The sequence below is a fragment of the Pelecanus crispus genome, chromosome 2, assembly GCF_030463565.1.
Source record: "Pelecanus crispus isolate bPelCri1 chromosome 2, bPelCri1.pri, whole genome shotgun sequence".
Classification (NCBI taxonomy): domain Eukaryota; kingdom Metazoa; phylum Chordata; class Aves; order Pelecaniformes; family Pelecanidae; genus Pelecanus; species Pelecanus crispus.
This window is the reverse complement of record NC_134644.1, coordinates 51,473,355-51,492,112: the sequence shown is the minus strand read 5'-3', so window position 1 is coordinate 51,492,112 and position 18,758 is coordinate 51,473,355. Positions and strand designations below refer to the sequence as shown.

Below are 18,758 nucleotides of genomic sequence, written 5' to 3'. Positions count from 1 at the left end.
TTTGCATGTGTAAGGATCTGAAACTGGCCACATCTTATTTTTGTATTGATGTTTGTAAATGGTTAAGAAATGCTGATTAAATATTGGCATCACCCTTTTAAATGAAAAGACACAATTCTCCATTAACTATGGTGTTACAATCCATCGCCCCATAAGAGTAATTGGAGATACAAAATGGGTTAGAAGTAGCATTTGGTGTCATACTGGTAACTTTAGCAAATTACTCAAAACACAGCTAGTTGAATGTTTGCAATGTCTTTGGATTTATTGGACCAGATACTTTCCTAAGGTAATTCTTTTGAAATTTATACAGAGACTGTAATTTTTCTATAGTCTTTACTTTGTCTTTTTCTGAGTTATATAGGATGGCAAGTGGACTCTCTAGTCCTGAATGAAAATTTTAGGTGTTTCTTATGAATATTGGCATAAAAGCTTCTAGGGAGAAGCAACCTATGCATTAAATTCTGATTTATTAGTCTTTTTGTTTTCTCTGTATCAAATTAATTTTTCTAGAGAAGATTCCCTAACAGTTGAGAACAAATATGTATAAAGACAAGAAAATCCATGTCAGTGAGGGCAGACGTGAGACAATGGAATTAAAAATTGTGGGGATGGATCCTTCAGAACTTTACTATGATGTGTTGCATTTACTTAAGCCATAGTCTCACTGAATTTGTCCTTGAATGGAGGTGTGAACAGTGTAATGATGAGTTGCAGTGGCATGTGCACTCTCTGTGAGACCTTTCTAAGGAAGGCCTTTGAGTCTAAATGTCATTGCTAACTTTCTTCTACTCTCCGTGTGACTGTTAGGTAAACCTTTTGTTCCCTTTGAAGATAAATACTAGTATATGTGTCTGGGTTTTGCCTTATTTATACAGCATTGCCCTTTAAAATGTAGAATCTATTTCAACCCCAAATGTCACACTAAAGGCAAATTCCCAGTACTTAATTCCTACCATGTAAGTTTTATATCTAGTAGCTTCTTTTACTCTCTCTTTTACTGTATGAATAGTTTTCTCCATCCAAAATGAATGAGGTGTCTTTTGTGTAAAAGCAGTCATGTTTTGTACAAAAGCTGCTGCAGTCATGGTTTATACAAAAGGTAGGAGGAATTTTCTGGTTATCCCTCTTTGTATGTAGTGCCACGGTATCTTGAGTGAATATTCTAATCTAATAATGCCTCTGCTGTTAATGGGTACTTCTTATACTAACGCATGGTACTGTCTTTTTTGAGCAGAAGGAGGTTTTTTTGAAGGAAGCTTTGAAAATGAAGGAAGCATTTGTGGCAGTGACTCTACATTCTACCGACAGACAGAAGGTATGCTGCTAAAAACTTGTTTGATTAAAACACAGTCCTTACACTTTGAATTACAGGGCAGATAGCCTAGAGTGCTGGTAAGTCTTGTTCACAGATCCAACAATCTTTTAGCTGAAACATTTAGCAAGATACTAAAAATCCTTTCTGTACCATGCTGGGATATCTTGTTTCAGTATTACAGCTAATACAGGCTTATTCTAGTGTGATTTTCGTAAGGTTCTTTTTTTTTTTTTTACTTCTCTCCCATTTCCTTTCCTATGCTTTTATATTTTTTTAATTCTCTTTCTTATATTCTGTTGGTGTTAATAGGAAGTTTACAAATTTTCTTCCTATGATTTCCTCCTAACTATTTTGCTGGATTCTAAAATAAGAAACATAAAAATACTGTGATTTATTGTATTTAATATTTACATTTAAGAAGTAACATAGAGATTGAGACAACTTTCTCTGTCTTAAGGTGTTTATTTTACTGTGCATAATTATGGATTGAGGAAATGAACTTTGTCATGAACAACCTAAGATTTGAATATATGTCCCGAATATGAGTCTGAATTTTGGAGCTCATTATGCAAAATGTACACCTATAAAGAACATGGTGGTTTTTCTTATTCTTCACCTAGGACACAGCATGATGGATACCCTTGCTGTGGCCTTACGTGTTGCAGAGGAAGCAGTGGAAGAAGCTATTTCTAAGGCAGAGACCTACAGTGATAGCCTGGTAAAATTTAAAAAAAAAAAAGAAGTATTAATTTAAATAGAACAATTGTGTTTCTTTTAATTTGGGTAGTGGTACAAAACCAAGTAGATACCAAAGAAAACATACAGAAGTAGTGACTATCTCATGCCATACCTAAAGAGTTGGGTGTGGGTTTTATGAACTTGCATGTTGCATTTCAGAAGGTGGCATTCATTGTAAGTACCTGTAATTTCTTCCCACAGTGCCAATACGGCATATTACCCATTTTCTGACCTATACCATTTCTATGGAAAGGCTGTTTTTGTGTGATTTTAGCAACTACAGATATCCATTTTCATGCAGGACAAGCAGAACGAGGCTTGTTACTTGCAGGAGCACAAGGAGGACCTCATAGAAGAGCTAGCCACAACCATCGTGCAGAAGGTATGGGATGCGTTTTTCCCTAGCTTGTATAATAGCCAAAACACAAACCTTTAGTCTGGTGAGCTTTGACTCTGCTAACAGCAAAAAGGATGACACCAATGTAGAAAGAAGAGTAAATGACAAGTTACAACTTCAACCATCATCATATGGGCTTAATCAGCTACATCTGACAGAGAGACCAATTTATAAATAAGCTTAATGCAGTGCTTAAACTGATGGCTACAGCCTTAGAGCTTGGAGGTATCACTCCCTCAGGTCTGTGATATCCTTGTTTGGAAGAGGAGATACCTGCTCAATGGAATTGTACATCTGTACTTCACTTCCCAAAAGGCATAAAGTTTTCCAACGTAAAGTGTGGCTCTTGACCATACCAACTCTACTGAACCCTGCATCTGCAACACATACAAAGAAAACATTGATCATTAAAATAGAATTCTGTTAATGACGTTGTGAGAAAGACATCCAAAAAAATCACAGAACTCTCTGCGTGTCTAATTTAAGTGGCTTTTTCTGGAAAGCTTGTTCTTTTCCCTGCAAAGCTCACGGTTGGCACGGTCACAGAAATGGAGGGCTAGTGGGAACAAATACCCTTTGAGTTTGTCTGGACAGTCTGGAGCAAGGCAAGACGAGCATGAACAGAATGCTGGCTCCTGTGATCAGTAAAGTAGCCACTCTGCTAAGTTAGTCTCCCTTGTCACTCATGTGAACTAAGCTAATTACCACGTCTGTATATGGGATGTGACATTTAACAATGTATGGATCATACACCTGAAGAAGAATGTGTTTTTTATAAGGCTATCAAGAAAAGCCAGAAGAGCAGTAGCTCAATGGAAAATAATCTGCCTTGGTTTTTAATAGGGATGTTAGAAGATTAATTCTGCTTATTGGATCTTTGATAGTCCAGAGCCTGTCTCAGGCAAGCTTGAATTGCCACCACTTTTGTCAAAAGCTGCTTAACAAGATCTTTTATGCCATAGAATAATACTCTGTAGATACTTTAAATCGGAATCAGAAAAGTTGTGGAAATGAAGTGTAGCAGGATATAATCTGTCAGTGTAGGGAGACAGGTAGTCTATATGATCTTCTGTCTCTCTTAAGATGGTGTAGATTTTCAAAAACAAAAATAGTGCCTAGACACCTAAGACCTCTGTTTTCAGTAGAAATGTGTCTAGATGTCATGGGAGCCTTTGAAATTCCCCTTATACCCAGTATTTTATGTTTCTTCGCAAAAATTCTTGTTTGAGAAAATACTTTACACTTAGATGTTGCTGATGGTTAAAGTGTTACTGTAGGAACGGGTTTTCATGTTTATTTAATTCATCTCTGATGTTCCTACAGGCATTGATTATGATTTATTGTATCGATGCTTATGCATTTGTGAGCAGAGTGACTTCAGATGAGGAGAAATGCATGCAAGTTGTCAGAATCATCCTCGCATGAACTGGAGCAAAAGCAAAGGGAAACTCAAATGTTCTTCCTAGGCAGTTTGCCTTGAGATAGGGTTAATGTAGTTTTTCTCCATACAGCTCAGACAGTATTTTCCAAGCACCCTTTTATTCTCCTCTCCCACCCCTTGTCCCCCTGCCTTACAGATTATAAAGAAGCAGAAAAACAAAACTGAGCAGGCTGAGGCTGACTTTGAATGGCCACCATCCAGGAGCAGTGGCCTGGCATCTGTTGCTGTCTCAGATCAGAGTATGCTGACTTTTCCAGGGAGCCGCAGGGGGTCCTACACCTTATGGGTGAGTGACTTAGCACAACTACTGATGTTTTCTGCTGCACAAAACTGGAAGATTGAAACCATGGATAAGTATACTTACTGCCTGGAATGGTATGTAGAGACTTGCAGAGAGCAAGCATTAAACCTGTGTCTGGAAAATCTCCATTAGTTGCATGCTTTACTAGCACATCATGGGCCATGGAAGTACATCACAGACATTATGTTGTATTGGTGAGTGTATTGGGGAGGACTAAGTTTGTAATACAAGCAATCTTACTGCTTGATTTGAATGCTGACAGGTCTCAATGCCTGGGTGTTTATTCCTTAAAACAGTTTTTATGCTCACTTAGCTTTTATTTGGAATTTTGGTGAATGTTATATTTTCTTCTGTGCAATGTTAGATTTCTGTAATTTTTTTTTTCTCGGTAGCCATCTTAAAGAAAACAGCCACCACAAACAACAAAAAAGTAAACCCAGCTGTAGAGGACCATTTATGTCTTAACACTAAAGAGTATTTCCTCGTTCTTTCACTTGTTTCTCAGCACAATGCCTTTAGCTCCTGCTATAAAGCTGAAGAAAATCTGACAAGCTGCATTAGTAACATTTTAAGAGGTGCGGCAAGCGAAAAGAAGTGAAAATAAGCTATAGGCTTGGATAGGCTGTTTCACAATCGGAGAGTGAGGACAGTAACAGATGAATTGCAGTGCATTTTGATACAGTGGTTTAAGCTGCTGCTCCCAAGTGTCCTGCTACTGTGCCAGTAACCACCTCTCCTCCACTGGGTAGAGCCACCAAAATTGAACATGTGCTGTGCCTTAGTCCCCAGCTAAGTTTGCTAGCTTACACTGCCAGTGAAAATAGATTTATTCCAGAATATAAGACAGTGGGCCAGAATTGCTGAGATGCAGACTCACATTCTCGCCCCCCCACCTATTTCTAAATTGAAGGAGTAATGCCTTTAAGCTGCTGCTGTTAAGCAAGTGATCGCAAGTCAGGGTGAGCGTGTTTAAGCACTTTGCTCTGTAGCTCCTAGGCAACTTGCTTGTGGAACATAAGAGCCAGCAGAGGGAGAGTTAATTTTGTGTCTGACTCAACTAAGTTTTCTTTCTGGAGTTTAAGGACAGGACCTAGGGGAACATGGTGTTCAAATCTTCAGTTACTACACCAGAATCCTGTTGTTCTGCATTTGGAGAATTAAGCTTGTACTCAACAGATTTTGAAATTCTGTTCTGAACTAACAAGTTTGAGCCCCAGATTTTTGCCAGAGGGAGGCTCATTGGTTTGAGAAATAGTAGACTTTGTGGGAAAAACTGGAGTAGCAGAAATGTCACGCTAAGGTGAGAAAAGCCGCAACGAACAGCTTCAAAAGTTCTGCAGCCATCACTCAGTACTAGAGATCCAGATGTGTACAGTGCTTTATAAGGACTTTTTACGGGGTCTTTCACCACATTTGTCACCGTTTGGTCCAATTGTCTTCCCACAGTGTGTTAAGGGACACAAATGAATTTGGCCATCTGGTCTGGATTCTCTCACCCCTCCCATAAATTCAGTTTCTGCCTTTTGCTTTGCAAGGGTTGTTTTATTGAGGTTTTTTTGTCCTTTTAAGTGTGCATGTCTTTATTTTTTCTTTGCTTTGAATAGATGAGAATTTTCCTAGTATAACTAGACACCCTTGGAAAGGTAGCATAGCTCCAGTTGCTGCTGTGGCTAATGTAGTTGCAGTTATGTTAGCCTATTAGGCTAACAGAAATAAAGTCATAGAAGCTCTAACAAAGGCTGGAAAGCGTACTGAAAAGCAATTTGTGCAGAGCAAACGTGGAGCAGTTACAGACTGCTTGATTCTCATCAGCAGCGGTGGAACAACCAGAATTCCTTTTCCTGAGCTTGCTTTCCATTCAACTTTGCTTTCATTCAGCTACAAATGGTAAGCATGCATCTGTCAGCAAATTTGGAGGACTAAACTGCATGAGTTTCTCATCTGTATATCATTTGAGCAAGTTACCTTTTCTGCCAAAAGAATTATGGTATATTTTTCTTTCCAAAACAAAACCTAGCTTCTATGGAAGCTGGCAGAGAGGCCCTACGGCCATATGCCCTTTCCAGACAAACCTCCTTACTCCCTCCCAGGTGGATTTTGGAACTTTTGAGTCCAAGCTTGTAACAGCAAATCTTCATGGGCTCCACTGCAGTAAGTGAAGTTTTCGTATTTCCTAACTGATGACATTATGCTGACCAAAAAAAGCCAAACTCTTGATTTGTGTACACATCCTACCGTTGAGCTGTGTGTGTTGAGGAGAGCTTGAGCAGAGATCTGCCTGAAACAGTAAAACCCCTTTCTTACTAGTACATGCTACAGCTAACAAGGAGGCTTTTGCAACAGATTTATTAGGGCAGATGTTCCTAGTGTAACCAAGGTTTTTGTAGACAGACTCTGTCCACAACAACCCCAAGGGAAGAAAAAAAAAAAAAAAGTGTGCATAGTTTTCTATCAAAGCTACCCAAGTTGGCTGTTACTAGTTTAGAGTTATGTACATGAACCTGTTTTCCAATAAGGATTATGTAGAGCTTCCTCTGTTTAACACTTTATTTGTTACCTGGCAAACAAATTAGTATTTGAAGCAAGCAGAAGCAGGATAGATTAAATAAAAAGGAAAAAGAAACATAATTGACAGAAAGACAGACATGCAGAGGAAAGGGAGGTAAGGATAGTAAATGTTAAGGCAGTTAGGATTTCCTAATTTAAAACTGGAAATTTATCTTAGAGCAAATATTTTTATTTGTCTTTTGTGTAGAAGATAATACATGTGGTTTCACTTGCACAATAAAGCTAGTAACATTCAGTTACTTAGGGCAGTTGCATGCTGTAACACTGGCCTTTAGAAACCCATGTTTATTATTGCATTGCATTTTATTACCAAAGTCACTTGCTTACGGGGGGGTAGGGGGAGCTGTAATAACCCCAGATATAACTGTGTGGTTATACCTGCCAAGTGATTTTTCTTTTAGTCGCAGCTATTTGTGTGTAGCTCATCCCTATCAGCCAGAAACAGTGGGCTCTGGAAGCCCTGCATTACCTCCCTGCTCATGCCTCTTTGTAGTATGAAGTAAATGCTGTATGCAGAGAACCTGAGCTGTGTAAGCTGGGGACAGCACAGTGCCAAGAGACCAACTTCATGAGACCTGCTTCATTGGAGCAAAATCTATTGATCTTCGTATTAAGGAACATACACACACACACACGGTATCTCCCTGAAATATATTATTGATTCTTTAAATTCAGTACAATGGTGTGGTAGTAGCTATAGATACTGTCTTTTCCTTTTTTTCCTCTTAGATCTTTGAGATCCGTTGCCCATGCTAAAAATAGCGATACAAGGCTGAATGTTTTATTTCCCCATCTCATAAAAAGAGATGGATGGCACCATCTGTTTCTCATTACCAATGAGCAAAGGCTGTATGATGTTGGGATAGGAGGAGCTTAGAGCAATGGGCGGATGCTTCTCTGCTCTCTCAGTCCATTTCCCTCCCATACATCACTGCCAGTGAGAGCAAACAACCAGTTGGCATATTTTACCCATTTAAACATTGATGGAGTGCAGGCATCCTGGTGTGTTCTAAGTGCTGTATTAGTGGTCTTTATTTTACAGCTAAAAGATTGCATATATAAACAGAAACTCATCCATAATTTATAGCATATAAAACAGCTAGGGATATAGGGAAAAGGAGGATATCATTAAATACACATTATGATGCACCTCAAGGGAAGCAGAAATTTACTGGTTAAGCTAATTATAAGGTCCACGGTGTATTGACAGTTTTGTGTTTTTTTTTTTTTTTTTTTTTTGTGGGTTTTTTTTTCCCTTTGATTTGTTCTAAAGAGGTTCCACAAGCCTGAGGTCCAACATTGCTTAGGAAATCCCTGGAGGTTTTGCAGGTGCTCTATACCTTTGTAGGTTTGTCCCAAACAAATATTTGAAGAAAACCTTTTTGAGGAGGAATCCTGTTTAGGAATCACACAACACAGTGGGAGAGCTGCTTCAGATGAGGGAAGCATAGCACTGTAGGAAGTTGATGCCAGCTGACATCAGTTCTTACCTGTCAACAACTCTGTATCAGAAACATCATATTTATATGTAATTAATAAATATGTCATGTTATAGGGAAGATGGAGCTTTTAGCTTTTGTACATGAGCTGTAATCAGAAGGGTGCACAGAGTGTGTTGCTGGGACCTACTTCCAATGTGGCAGGTGAGCATTTATCCAGAAGCCTGTCAGCTGGATCCTGATGGGTTATTTACTGTCTTGTTTCCTTCCAGAAGCAGCCAACTGCAGCACCATCTTCTCTGCACAGACTGGGAAAGAACAGTGCACTTTGAGATGGAAAAGCACTTGGTACTTTAGAAAATAATGGGTCTTTTTTAAATTCATATTTATTATGAGATGTTCCAACTTTCTCTAAGTACTGTGCAGGTTACAAATCTTGCTGTCATCTGCTGAGTTTGCAGGTGTAAAATTGTAGTCTCAGTGCAAAAGTGATCTGGAGTTACCTGGCTATATGATACTTCATGCATTTCAGATCAAGATGGCCCTGTCCATAATAATCTGATTGATTTCCCTCCTTCCACTGCAGCAGCAGGATAGGATACAACTGCTTTTGCAATTCTGACTCAGCAATTAGTACCACTTTTTAAGGTTTCAGGTGGTTAAATAATCAGCACAAGACTAAACATGACAGCATTGTCCTTTTAAAGTTGTTTGTGTAGTTTAAATCTGTTTGAGATGTATCACTAGCAGAAGATTACTGATTCTTCGTTTCATAGTACTATTCATGCACTTGACAAACATCCAAGACAGTTTTGGGTGCTAGATATATGATCAAGCCCATGCAGGGCTAAATGCAGTTGAATTACACTTACTGCCAGCAAGCCAGGATAGGATTTAAAGCATGAAAGGGAGTAGGGGAGAGGACAGAGAAGGATGGTCATTCTATAAAGTTATTTTCCGTAGAATGCAGATCATATGTTGTTCCTTCAGCTTTATTTTGTTTTAAAGATGCTATCCTAATACACTGCTGGGCATCACAAGGCTTTGAGGTCTAACTTAAAACCTGTGATGCTCAGAGATAGGCTGCCTGAAAAATCTTACTTTATTTTTAGGTGAAATCAGGGTGTATATTGTCACAGCAAGAAGCAAATAAACACAGAATGCTTGAGGCTTCCTCTGTCAAATGGGTGTTTGAGTAGGAGATGCAGTGATTCGCTCTGATGGGCGAGTGCACTACTGAGTGCAGCTTTGTATATGAGGGTCAGAATGGGACATGAAAGGTTGCATGGGGCACTGAGCAACCTAGAAATTAATGAAAATAGAGTAATCATGTTCATTAAAGAGTATTCTCTTGAAAAAAAGGTGAGTTTATGTGTGAGGCTGCAGTTAGACTTGAGATGAAAATGCCAGTTCACCTCTTTCCCCTACCCCTTTATACACATGCATTCTCCCAGTAGGGTACACTAGTAGCAACTTAGAAATATATTGCCCTACACCAGAACAGGGATCTGGCCTTTGCAATTGGTCAGCTTTCTCATCTGTAAATAATATAGTAATATTGTCATCACAGGATACTAACTGAGCTCTCAGCATCTTCAAATGAAAGGTGTTGCGCAACTGGGAAGCATCTCCCCAGTTTTTGTTGTTTAATTTTTAAAGAAATGTAATAGAATATTTCAAGTTCGGGAGGAGGGAAAAAGAATGGGCCATGGGGGAACATGTGCGAAATAGTAACAGCTAAACAAACAAGGGTACCTGTAAAGGCACTGCTTAGATTACAGTCGCATTGGTACATCTTCCCTCTATTCCTGTCAAAGCACGTAACAGTTCACATAAATCCATTACAACGATTGAACCATGCTATCTTACGCTCCTAACACTTTCCTAAATTGTTAGCCCCATAAGTACAATAAAAGGATGTTTATACTCATCTTCTGGGACCAATATTTCAGTATCACTTATCACTAGCTTACAAATTCCTTGCAAATCCCTTGCATCCAAAGCAATAGCATTTTCACATGTGGGGCCTGCTTATTATTTGGGGGGCGGGGAGGGAAAGTCCCTGAAAGACTGTGGATTATACTTCTGCGTGGTGATGCGTAGAGCTACTTGCATGCTCAGCAGCAATGGGTTTGTTGGGGAATAACCTCCTGCCTCTCTCTCTTGCAACCCATCTCCAGATCCTCAAGGTCAGCTAATCCAAACTGAACCAAAATAAATGCACATCCTAATGTGGCTCTACATATTATTACACAGCTGTGCAATTTGTACTGTTGACGGACCCATTCCTGATTAACTGAGCGTTATCTTTGTCCTACTTTTAAGGAACAGTGCTTTTAAGGGGATCAGCTGCCTGAGAGGCTGGTAGAAGGATGGCAAACCCACCTGAAGTGCAGCTGGGCTATGTCTGTGTCACCAGTGAACAAGCCAGCTTGGGCAGACCCTGGAAGCTTGAAGGCTTTTGCAGGAGCGGGAGTAGTCATCTTTGCTTTTTCCCAGTCTGTTATTCAAGGATTTGCCCTGCTAGCTGGGATATGCTAAGGAGGGTTTAGGTCAGGGCACAAAGAAGGGAGTTTTCTTTCAATTGAGTGTGAAAATCTCCCATTCATCTGCCTGTTCTTGCCCCTTTTCAGAAGCCGTAGGGTTGTTAACAGATACTTTGCCACATACAAGATTAACTAAGGAACAGATGCTTGAAACCCTTGGTATTTCACTCCCACTGCTAAATGTCTGGACTGCATACATTTGAGCAGAGAGAAAATCTCTTCCCAGGGATAAATAGGCTGTGGCAGAGTGGCACCCTTCGCAAGCTCATACTGTCTCCTTCCCGGTGTGGGAGTTGACTTACCAAAGGATGCATTAGCTGTTGATGCTTAGGGATTGCTACTGTATTTGCTCAGGTGGGTGGGACCTGCTGGTTCTGTCTGTGCGTTGGTTGTTTTCATAGAGCCCAGATGAGAAGCAGGCAAGGGGTTTTGCTGCACTGCTAGCTGGCACAGCTGTAGAATTTGTGCGTTAGGAGAGGGGGCGGTTGAGGTTGCGTCCAAGTCATCTGTGTTTGTGCTGTCAATTCTAGGCTGCTTCCCTGAATAAACAAGGTAATCATCAAAGTTAAACCAGACCGAAGAAATAGGGTGAAATAGGAGGGAAGTGAGGAGAAGAACATGTGTGATCTAGGATACCCTTTGTAGAGTTCAGTCAGTTGCTTTTGGGATCTATTTTGAATTACCACTTTGGCTTCTCTTTAGAAGAAAGAGGAATTACCATACTCTTTCATCTTCTGAAGAAGAATGTAGAGCAAAATATTTATATTGTCTCTCTAAACAATATGCATACATTTAAGAGAGTTATTCAAGGTAAAGAATCCATAGATTATCAACATTAGACTCAATATTCACAAGCATGTTTTATAGAAACTTGTTCTTGCTTTTCATTACTTGTTTTTATTTATTCGGTGCTCAGAAGCATGAACTTGTAAATTGTTATAGACAGCAGATGGAATATTTATATTTATTAAGTAATAGGAGACATTGTATGCGATTACTTTTTATTCACTCCTTCCTTCTTTAATCTTCAGAAACCACATTGTCTTTTTTTTTTTTTTTGAAGGCCAGCAATGAAACAGGACTGTACATACAGAAATGATTCCTTTTAGTGCTAGCCCAGTACAAGATGAAGGCTGAGTTTTCTCCATCCAGACATTATGCAGCAGAAATCCCCTGAAGAGGGGTAAAAAAAAAAAAAAAAAAAAAAAAAGAAAATAATAATGTGTTTGGAATTTCTTTTTGAAACAAACGTCTCACAGCAGATGCCAGTAGGCAGGATTTGGTGGGGAACTCATCTAACTGAAGTGTTTGGAAATGCTTGTCAGTACTGTAACTATATTTTGCTATCTATGCTGTACTGCACAGCAATCTGGTATGCAGCACATGCCTCCGAGGAGTGTGTGCAGTGAACATAGCAAATGACCTGTTGGGTTGCAATGCCATCTGCTGATGTACTAATTTATTGCAGAAACTAACAGTTGGCAGTACCTTAGTGTCTGACTGCAAGCATACAGGGCAGCCTTGTAATTAATCACAAATAAATATACCTGAAATAGCACCTGGCTGACAGGGGTTTTTGCTGAGGAACCAGAACTTCTCGTTAGAAAAGGTGCCGGTAGCTTTAGCTGGGATCGAAGCATATTCTTGACCTCTTGTATCTTTATAAATCAGGACCAAAGCTCCTACATTCCTGCCTCCTTTTGAAAATCGTACTTAGGCTGGTGTATTATTTGGATACTTTTGGAAAATGGACTGGATTGGTTCTACTGCCCTGAGATCTTGTTGCTGTCCAAGTTTGTAGGCAATTGGTAAAGATTCAGGGCCATGACTCCTCCATTTGGTTGGTAAATATCCCTTGTGCCAATGCGAACCGATCCAAGAGCCTATCAGGGTAGCTGGCCTTACCTCCAGGACTTCCCTGCATCCATGCAGAGGGAAACTACATGGAGTACCAGCCCCCAGGTAGGCTTCTTAATCCTGTTGCCTTATGTTCAGTGTTTTGCTTCCTATGTAAATGTCCACAAGGAAAAAATGTCCTCTGTGGATCTACAAATGGGCTGTTACCTCTGTGAGGAAGGGAGGCATGAATGCAGCACAGCAATGTGTACTTCTGCTGCCTGCCACAGGTAAGCATGGCAGCAAAGTCAGCAGCATGGGCAGGCACGTACGTAGGTTTGTAGCCCATGCTACAGCTGTAGAGCTGTTGAGTTAGTGGTGCCAGCCAAGATTAGAGCTTTTGCTGTGTAACCTTGCAACAACTAACTAACTTTCTAGTGTGCTCTTAATTGCAAAAGCAACAAAAGGAAGTCTTGAGTCATTTGCTTTTCAGATAGAGTCATCAGTCAGGCCAGTAACTGATTGGAGATAAACTTGTGGACAAACGTTTGCTTTTGTGCTCTGAAAAAAACGGCCATGTTAATGCCAACGTAGACTGATTTGTTCTCATGCCAGGATATGCTTCTGTCCTATTCCAACACCAGGCTTGGCTATTGACATTCCTTTTTTGTATCGTTATCAGTGTTACCAGTGATTTGAACTGCTATCAGGGATGAATTTACACTTTCTTTCCACCCATACCTGTCTGAGTAAAACACAATTATACTATCTGTCCTTCCATCCCTATCTAAAACTAACTTTCAGAACAAGAAATAACCTAATCCCCTACTTTTATGTATTCTTCTTAATTGGAACTTACTCGAATGCTGTCACTTCTTGATAATTTTAAATCTCTCCAGATACAAGAACTACAGTAGTGAAGAGTGCTAGTTCAACAGTCTCTTCCAGTAGCATAATTTTGTCCTTTTTCAGGATCTGAATGCAGAGGTGCAGTCAAGCTATTTTAGCTTGGCATTACTTTTCTCTCCTTCAGCCTTCTGTGACATTGAACCATCTTCAGTGAGAAAAGGTGGTACCTCTAGCAGAGCAGTCCAAGACCGATTTTATCAAAAATGCACATGAAGTGTAAAAAAAGGATGAGGATGGCCTCAAGCCAAGCTTTGGAGGCACCAAAACCTTTTTCCCTTGCTGCATGTGGAAGGGTTTTCCTGGGAATTAGCAGTAGTTCCTGCATAATACCAATTTCATGCTCTCCTCAGAGAGTTGGCAGAAACTGTGGAGAGCAGTTTCCCCCTGACCTGACTCAAAAGCTTCTGCACACTTTAAAAGAACCAGCTTGTTTTAGATAAGCTTGTTTGGATAAGCTTATTTGAGATCCTAGGCTGCTATACCACATGGGACTGTGTCTACTTTCTTTTCTGTGCTTCCTTGTTTTTCGGTGCTTTTTGTCTATCAGGCCCTTCATGCTTATCTTCTTTTTAAATCCTTCAAACCGTTGTGTATCTTCTAGTCCTTCTGAAAGATATATCTGCCCTGTATTGTAGATGCACCTGAGCTACCTTTAAATTGCTCAGGCAGTGCTAGTAGCAGCGTTGCTGCAGAAGCACAGGTCTGAGGGCAGGATTTGCTGAGCTCCTTCAGTGGGTTTCACAGCCCGTGCCAAGTTGTGCATTGCCAGGGCTAAGCTGCTGGCGGGTCTCAGGTTAGTCGAGAGCTAAGTGCAGACACTGCCATCACTGCGATGCAGCCTTTACTGTGATGTTTATGAAACAGCGAGTGGGCAGGTGAGAAGCTGCCATTTAAACAAAACACCAGAAAAGTTGTCAAACCTACAGATTTTACATAATAAGAAAAAACATGTTACTTTCATTATCTGAGCCCAGGTTATTATTAAACAGACTACTTGAGTTTTTCGTGATTGTTTTTTTCTTCTTAAGATTCAGTTCTTTAAGTAATAAGGCAAAATAGCTAGTAGTGATTCAACTGTAGGATATTCCTTCTTCTGGGTTCTTCAGCATTTCTTATCTGTCTGTGTTTGCCATATACATGGAAAAAGAATGTGCCCTGAGGGAATATTCTTGGTACTGTGAAAACAGTGACAGCCACACCTTGCTGCTTTCAGTACGTAACAGCTGTAACACAAAGCTGTCAGAGAATATGGCAGATGTGAACTGGACCTAATTTATTGTATGAATGGGAAGTTTGGTAGTTCTTGCTTTACAATGAAGTGAAGTGAGCCACAGCACAGTTGAAACTTGTCATAGTTCAGGCTGCGAATTTGTGACAGAATTGTTTATATTCTCCATATATCCTGGCAGGATGAAATAAAAGTTAATGAGCAAATTCCTATAGCAAAGCAATTTATGTACCTGTCTGTATTGTGTTAATTTATTAACCCTTTTACAGGGTTAGGGAGTTAAGGAGGATTCAGGTGATCTTGATCAGTTGAAGATCTAGTTTGAGGTTTGAAACAGCTTAAATATATACTTGAATATAGCTGGTTTGTGAAAGTGACTCATCTGAAAGATTCCCTATAATAAAATTATACAGTACTATGAGCTTATTTTTAGTAGTTCATGTCACTGAATTTGAAAGGGAACACTCCAACACATCATGTTAGGACCTGTGTCTTTGCGTGGACAGGACTAACCAAGTTATGCGGTCATTGCAGTTACAGAAAATATTTGATTCTAGGGCAATAATTCTGGCTTTTTCTCCAGAGTTTAGAAGCCAAACTAAACCCTGGTGGTCAGTTGTGTTTCTTTTTACTGAATCTGTTATGAAATCACACTGCTGAGCCAAGGACACGGGAAGATTTGCAAGTAATTAAATCTTCTGGCATGGTACCCGGGTCCCACACAGGAGCATTTCAGATGGAAGGAGGTGCAGCCAGAAAAGTGGTGTAAGTGTTGCTTTCAAGCCACAGGACTCCCAGCAATGCTTATGCTGTCCTGGGAATTGAAGGGACTTGAAAATAGCTGAAAGTCAAGTTACCCTTTACCTCATCTGCACCAGTGCAAAGCAGAGCTCTGATGCAGACAAAGACTGGCCCTTTCGAGATTAAAAGTTTTAGTTAATTATTTGTAATTTGTACAAAGATTTGAGAGTGCCAGTTTGGCCTGTGTAAAGAAGCTGAGCCACTTGAAAGCGTACTTCTTAACAAAACCCTGGCATATACAGGCAGTCTTTTACCAACTCTGTTATAAAGGTCAAGACAGAGGTTTTGAGTGGTAAAAAGTTATGGGAAGAAAGCTAATTGTCATTTGAAAAAGTGATCTCTTTTGCCGTTCAAGCTGCCTAAGCACATACTGTCATCAAAAGCAAAGTTATTAATTAAAAAAAAAATTGTGCTGCAGCAAAATAGTGTCAGCCAGATGTTAAAGCTTCACTCAAGCTGCTGTAGCCTTGTTTCTAGAATTACATATGTGATTTGATATGTAAGAGTGAGTTCTCCTGAAATCAGCAGGACACTACCAACTTTCACAGTTTTTTTTAAATCTGGCTGAATTTAAATGTGACTTCTGTAACTGACCCCAGTGCCTAAGTCAAAACTAAAATGTCTGATCTATTTATGTAGATCCAAAGGAAAGTGCCTTCCCCTCACTAGTACTCAGGGCTCATTAACGATCACAACAGTGTTTTTTACCTCATTGTGACTTGAAGTGTGACCCTCCTGGAAACAACGAGATATGCAGTTGTAGGCTATGTTGACTTCATTAGCAAGACTGCATAGAACTGCCCAGCATATTGTGTGGTATGTATGTCCTAGCAAGCAAAAGAATTCTGCATTAAAATCAGTTGTGTTGCACATCTATTTCTGGGGAACAGGCTGTTTGTTTCCTTTTTTTTAATTTTTAACTTCTGCAAATTGTTACACCAGATGGCCTGTTGAGCCAACAATAGATCATCATGTCTCACCACAATGGGATCACTTTCTGGCTAGTTTGAGTCGAAGCAGTTAGATACCAGTCCTCACCAAGCACATTCCTAACAACTTCACCGTAATTATTTCTTTCCATCTGGTTCGTGGTAGTATAAACAATTTCCTGCCTCCTTGCATAGCATCAGAAATGCACATAAATAAGCAATCTAGCACTGAAACAATTCTTTTGAACACGTTAAATTCCATTTCTGGATGCTAGCAGATTCCACACTTCCATGGGTAACTGAATACTCGTACTAATTACAGTAAAGGGTTTGATAATTAAGTATTTCTATTTTTAAATTATGCTCTTGTGATTTTTATTCCCACAGAGGTCTCAGTCTGCATTCTCCCTGGCTAGTGAAGATATGCCCAGTAAAGGACTTGACCCTGTATCATCTGTGACTGAGGCTCTTTGGAGGCAGCAAAAAGGACATTTCAGGAAACAGAAGGAACGCAAGCTCTCTGCATTACCCAGCTGGAAAAGTGTGGACAGGCTAAATGAAACAAGTAAATATTTCTAGTACGAATATGATTCTTTTTTTGGCTCTCACTCACATATGGAATAAATACGACTTAAAACAAGGATCTTCTAAAGGAAATTTATGCTGACCTCTGTGCTTGCAAGGGTCACACATAAAAATGTCTATTTGGTGATACTGAGTGTCACGATTTCATTGGGCTGTGTTATTGCTTCTCTTACCTTCTCCCCCTCTCCCCCCCCAAGAAAAGATTCAAAATGTGGGCCTTTGGGGAGTTGATTTTGGACTTCTAGGAAACATCAGGCACCTAATTTGGATATATTTCAGAGCTTCTAAAACATAAGTGCCCTGCTTTGTTACCTGGCTATCTCTCCTCCAGTTGAAGGAGTTTGCAGCTGCCCATAGCCTCCCTTCTGTTGCGCAAGTTAACTGTTCATGAGGTTGTGTGGCGAACCAGTGAAATAATTCACATTTACAATTCCCCCTTGCACCTTTATTATCAACTCCATTGAATTCACCAATACAGCGTTCTGTACAACCCTACTAACTGCTGCTTCCACACAAGTTTGAGGAAGCTGTATGAGTAGGGACTTCACAGACCAGCAGTTTCCCTAGATCCATGTCCTCTGTTTTTCCATGCATTAGGTATGAATGTGAATATGGACAGTGAGTAGCTTCCCAAGTCAGCCCCATTCCTGAATCAGCAGCCTGGGATAGAATGCAATTCCCTGCTTACTTCAAGATGACATAAGTACAGGCTGTCATTGAAGAAGGTGGTTCCTGCTCTTGGGGGGTCCCATTTCCACTGCCTCTCTTGTTCTGGCTGTAGTGTTCATGAGGCTACAAGAGTGTAGCACCAGGCAACTGCTACACAGAAGAGTTGGTTAGTTTTCATTCCTACAGCTGCACAAGGGGAAGGGCTGAACTGCTCACTGCAGCAGTAGTCCCTGGCTCTAGGTGGCAGGGAAAAGCAAAGCTAACATATCTGCTGCTGTTGTCCTCTCATGACAGAGTCTGCTTGTTCCTGCTTGTCGTGGTTTAACCCTAGCTAGCAAATAAGCACCACGCAGCCGCTCGCTCACTCCCCCTGCCCCAGTGGGATGGGGGAGTGAATCGGAAGAGTAGGTGAGAAAACTCATGGGTTGAGATGAGGACAGTTTAATCATTAAAATAAAATAAAGAAACAATAGTAGTAGTATTAATAATAACAATAGTAATAATATTACAAAACAAGTGATGCATCATGCTATTGCTCACCACCTGCTAACCGATGCCCAGCCAGTCCCCGAGCAGCAATCACTGCCCCCCAGCCAACTCCTCCCAGCTTATATACTGAGCATGACATCATATGGTATGGAATATCCCTTTGGTGAGTTTGGGTCAACTATCCTGGCTGTGCCCCCTGCCAGCTTCTTGCTGGCAGGGCATAAGAGGTTGAAAAGTCCTTGACTAGTGTAAGCACTACATAGCAATAACTAAAACATCAGTGTGTTATCAGCATTATTCTCATGCTAAATGCAAAACACAGCATTATGACAGCTACTAGGAAGAAAGTTAACTCTATCCCAGCTGAAACCAGGACACTCCTTTTCTTGTGACAGCTGTAGAGCCCATCCGACCCCTGTAGCAAATCATGAAGCTAAACAAGCAGAAAACTTCTCTTTTGTAGGGTGAGTTTACTGGTGCTGTAACTCCCACAGCTGGCTCGCTAGATGCTGGCAAGCAGAAGCAGCCAAAATATGTGTTTGGGTGTAGTGGGGACCAGGGATG

General features: G+C 40.3%; 1 protein-coding gene across 1 annotated transcript in view; it reads left to right on the top strand.

Moving 5' to 3' along the window:
- Window positions 1-18,758, top strand: part of MYRIP (myosin VIIA and Rab interacting protein) — a 225,131-nt gene that overhangs the window by 171,802 nt on the left and 34,571 nt on the right. Inside the window, 5 exon segments of the mRNA XM_075705727.1 lie at window positions 1,238-1,318; window positions 1,939-2,036; window positions 2,358-2,438; window positions 4,031-4,180; window positions 16,839-17,016. Coding sequence (XP_075561842.1) covers window positions 1,238-1,318; window positions 1,939-2,036; window positions 2,358-2,438; window positions 4,031-4,180; window positions 16,839-17,016 — 588 coding nt within the window.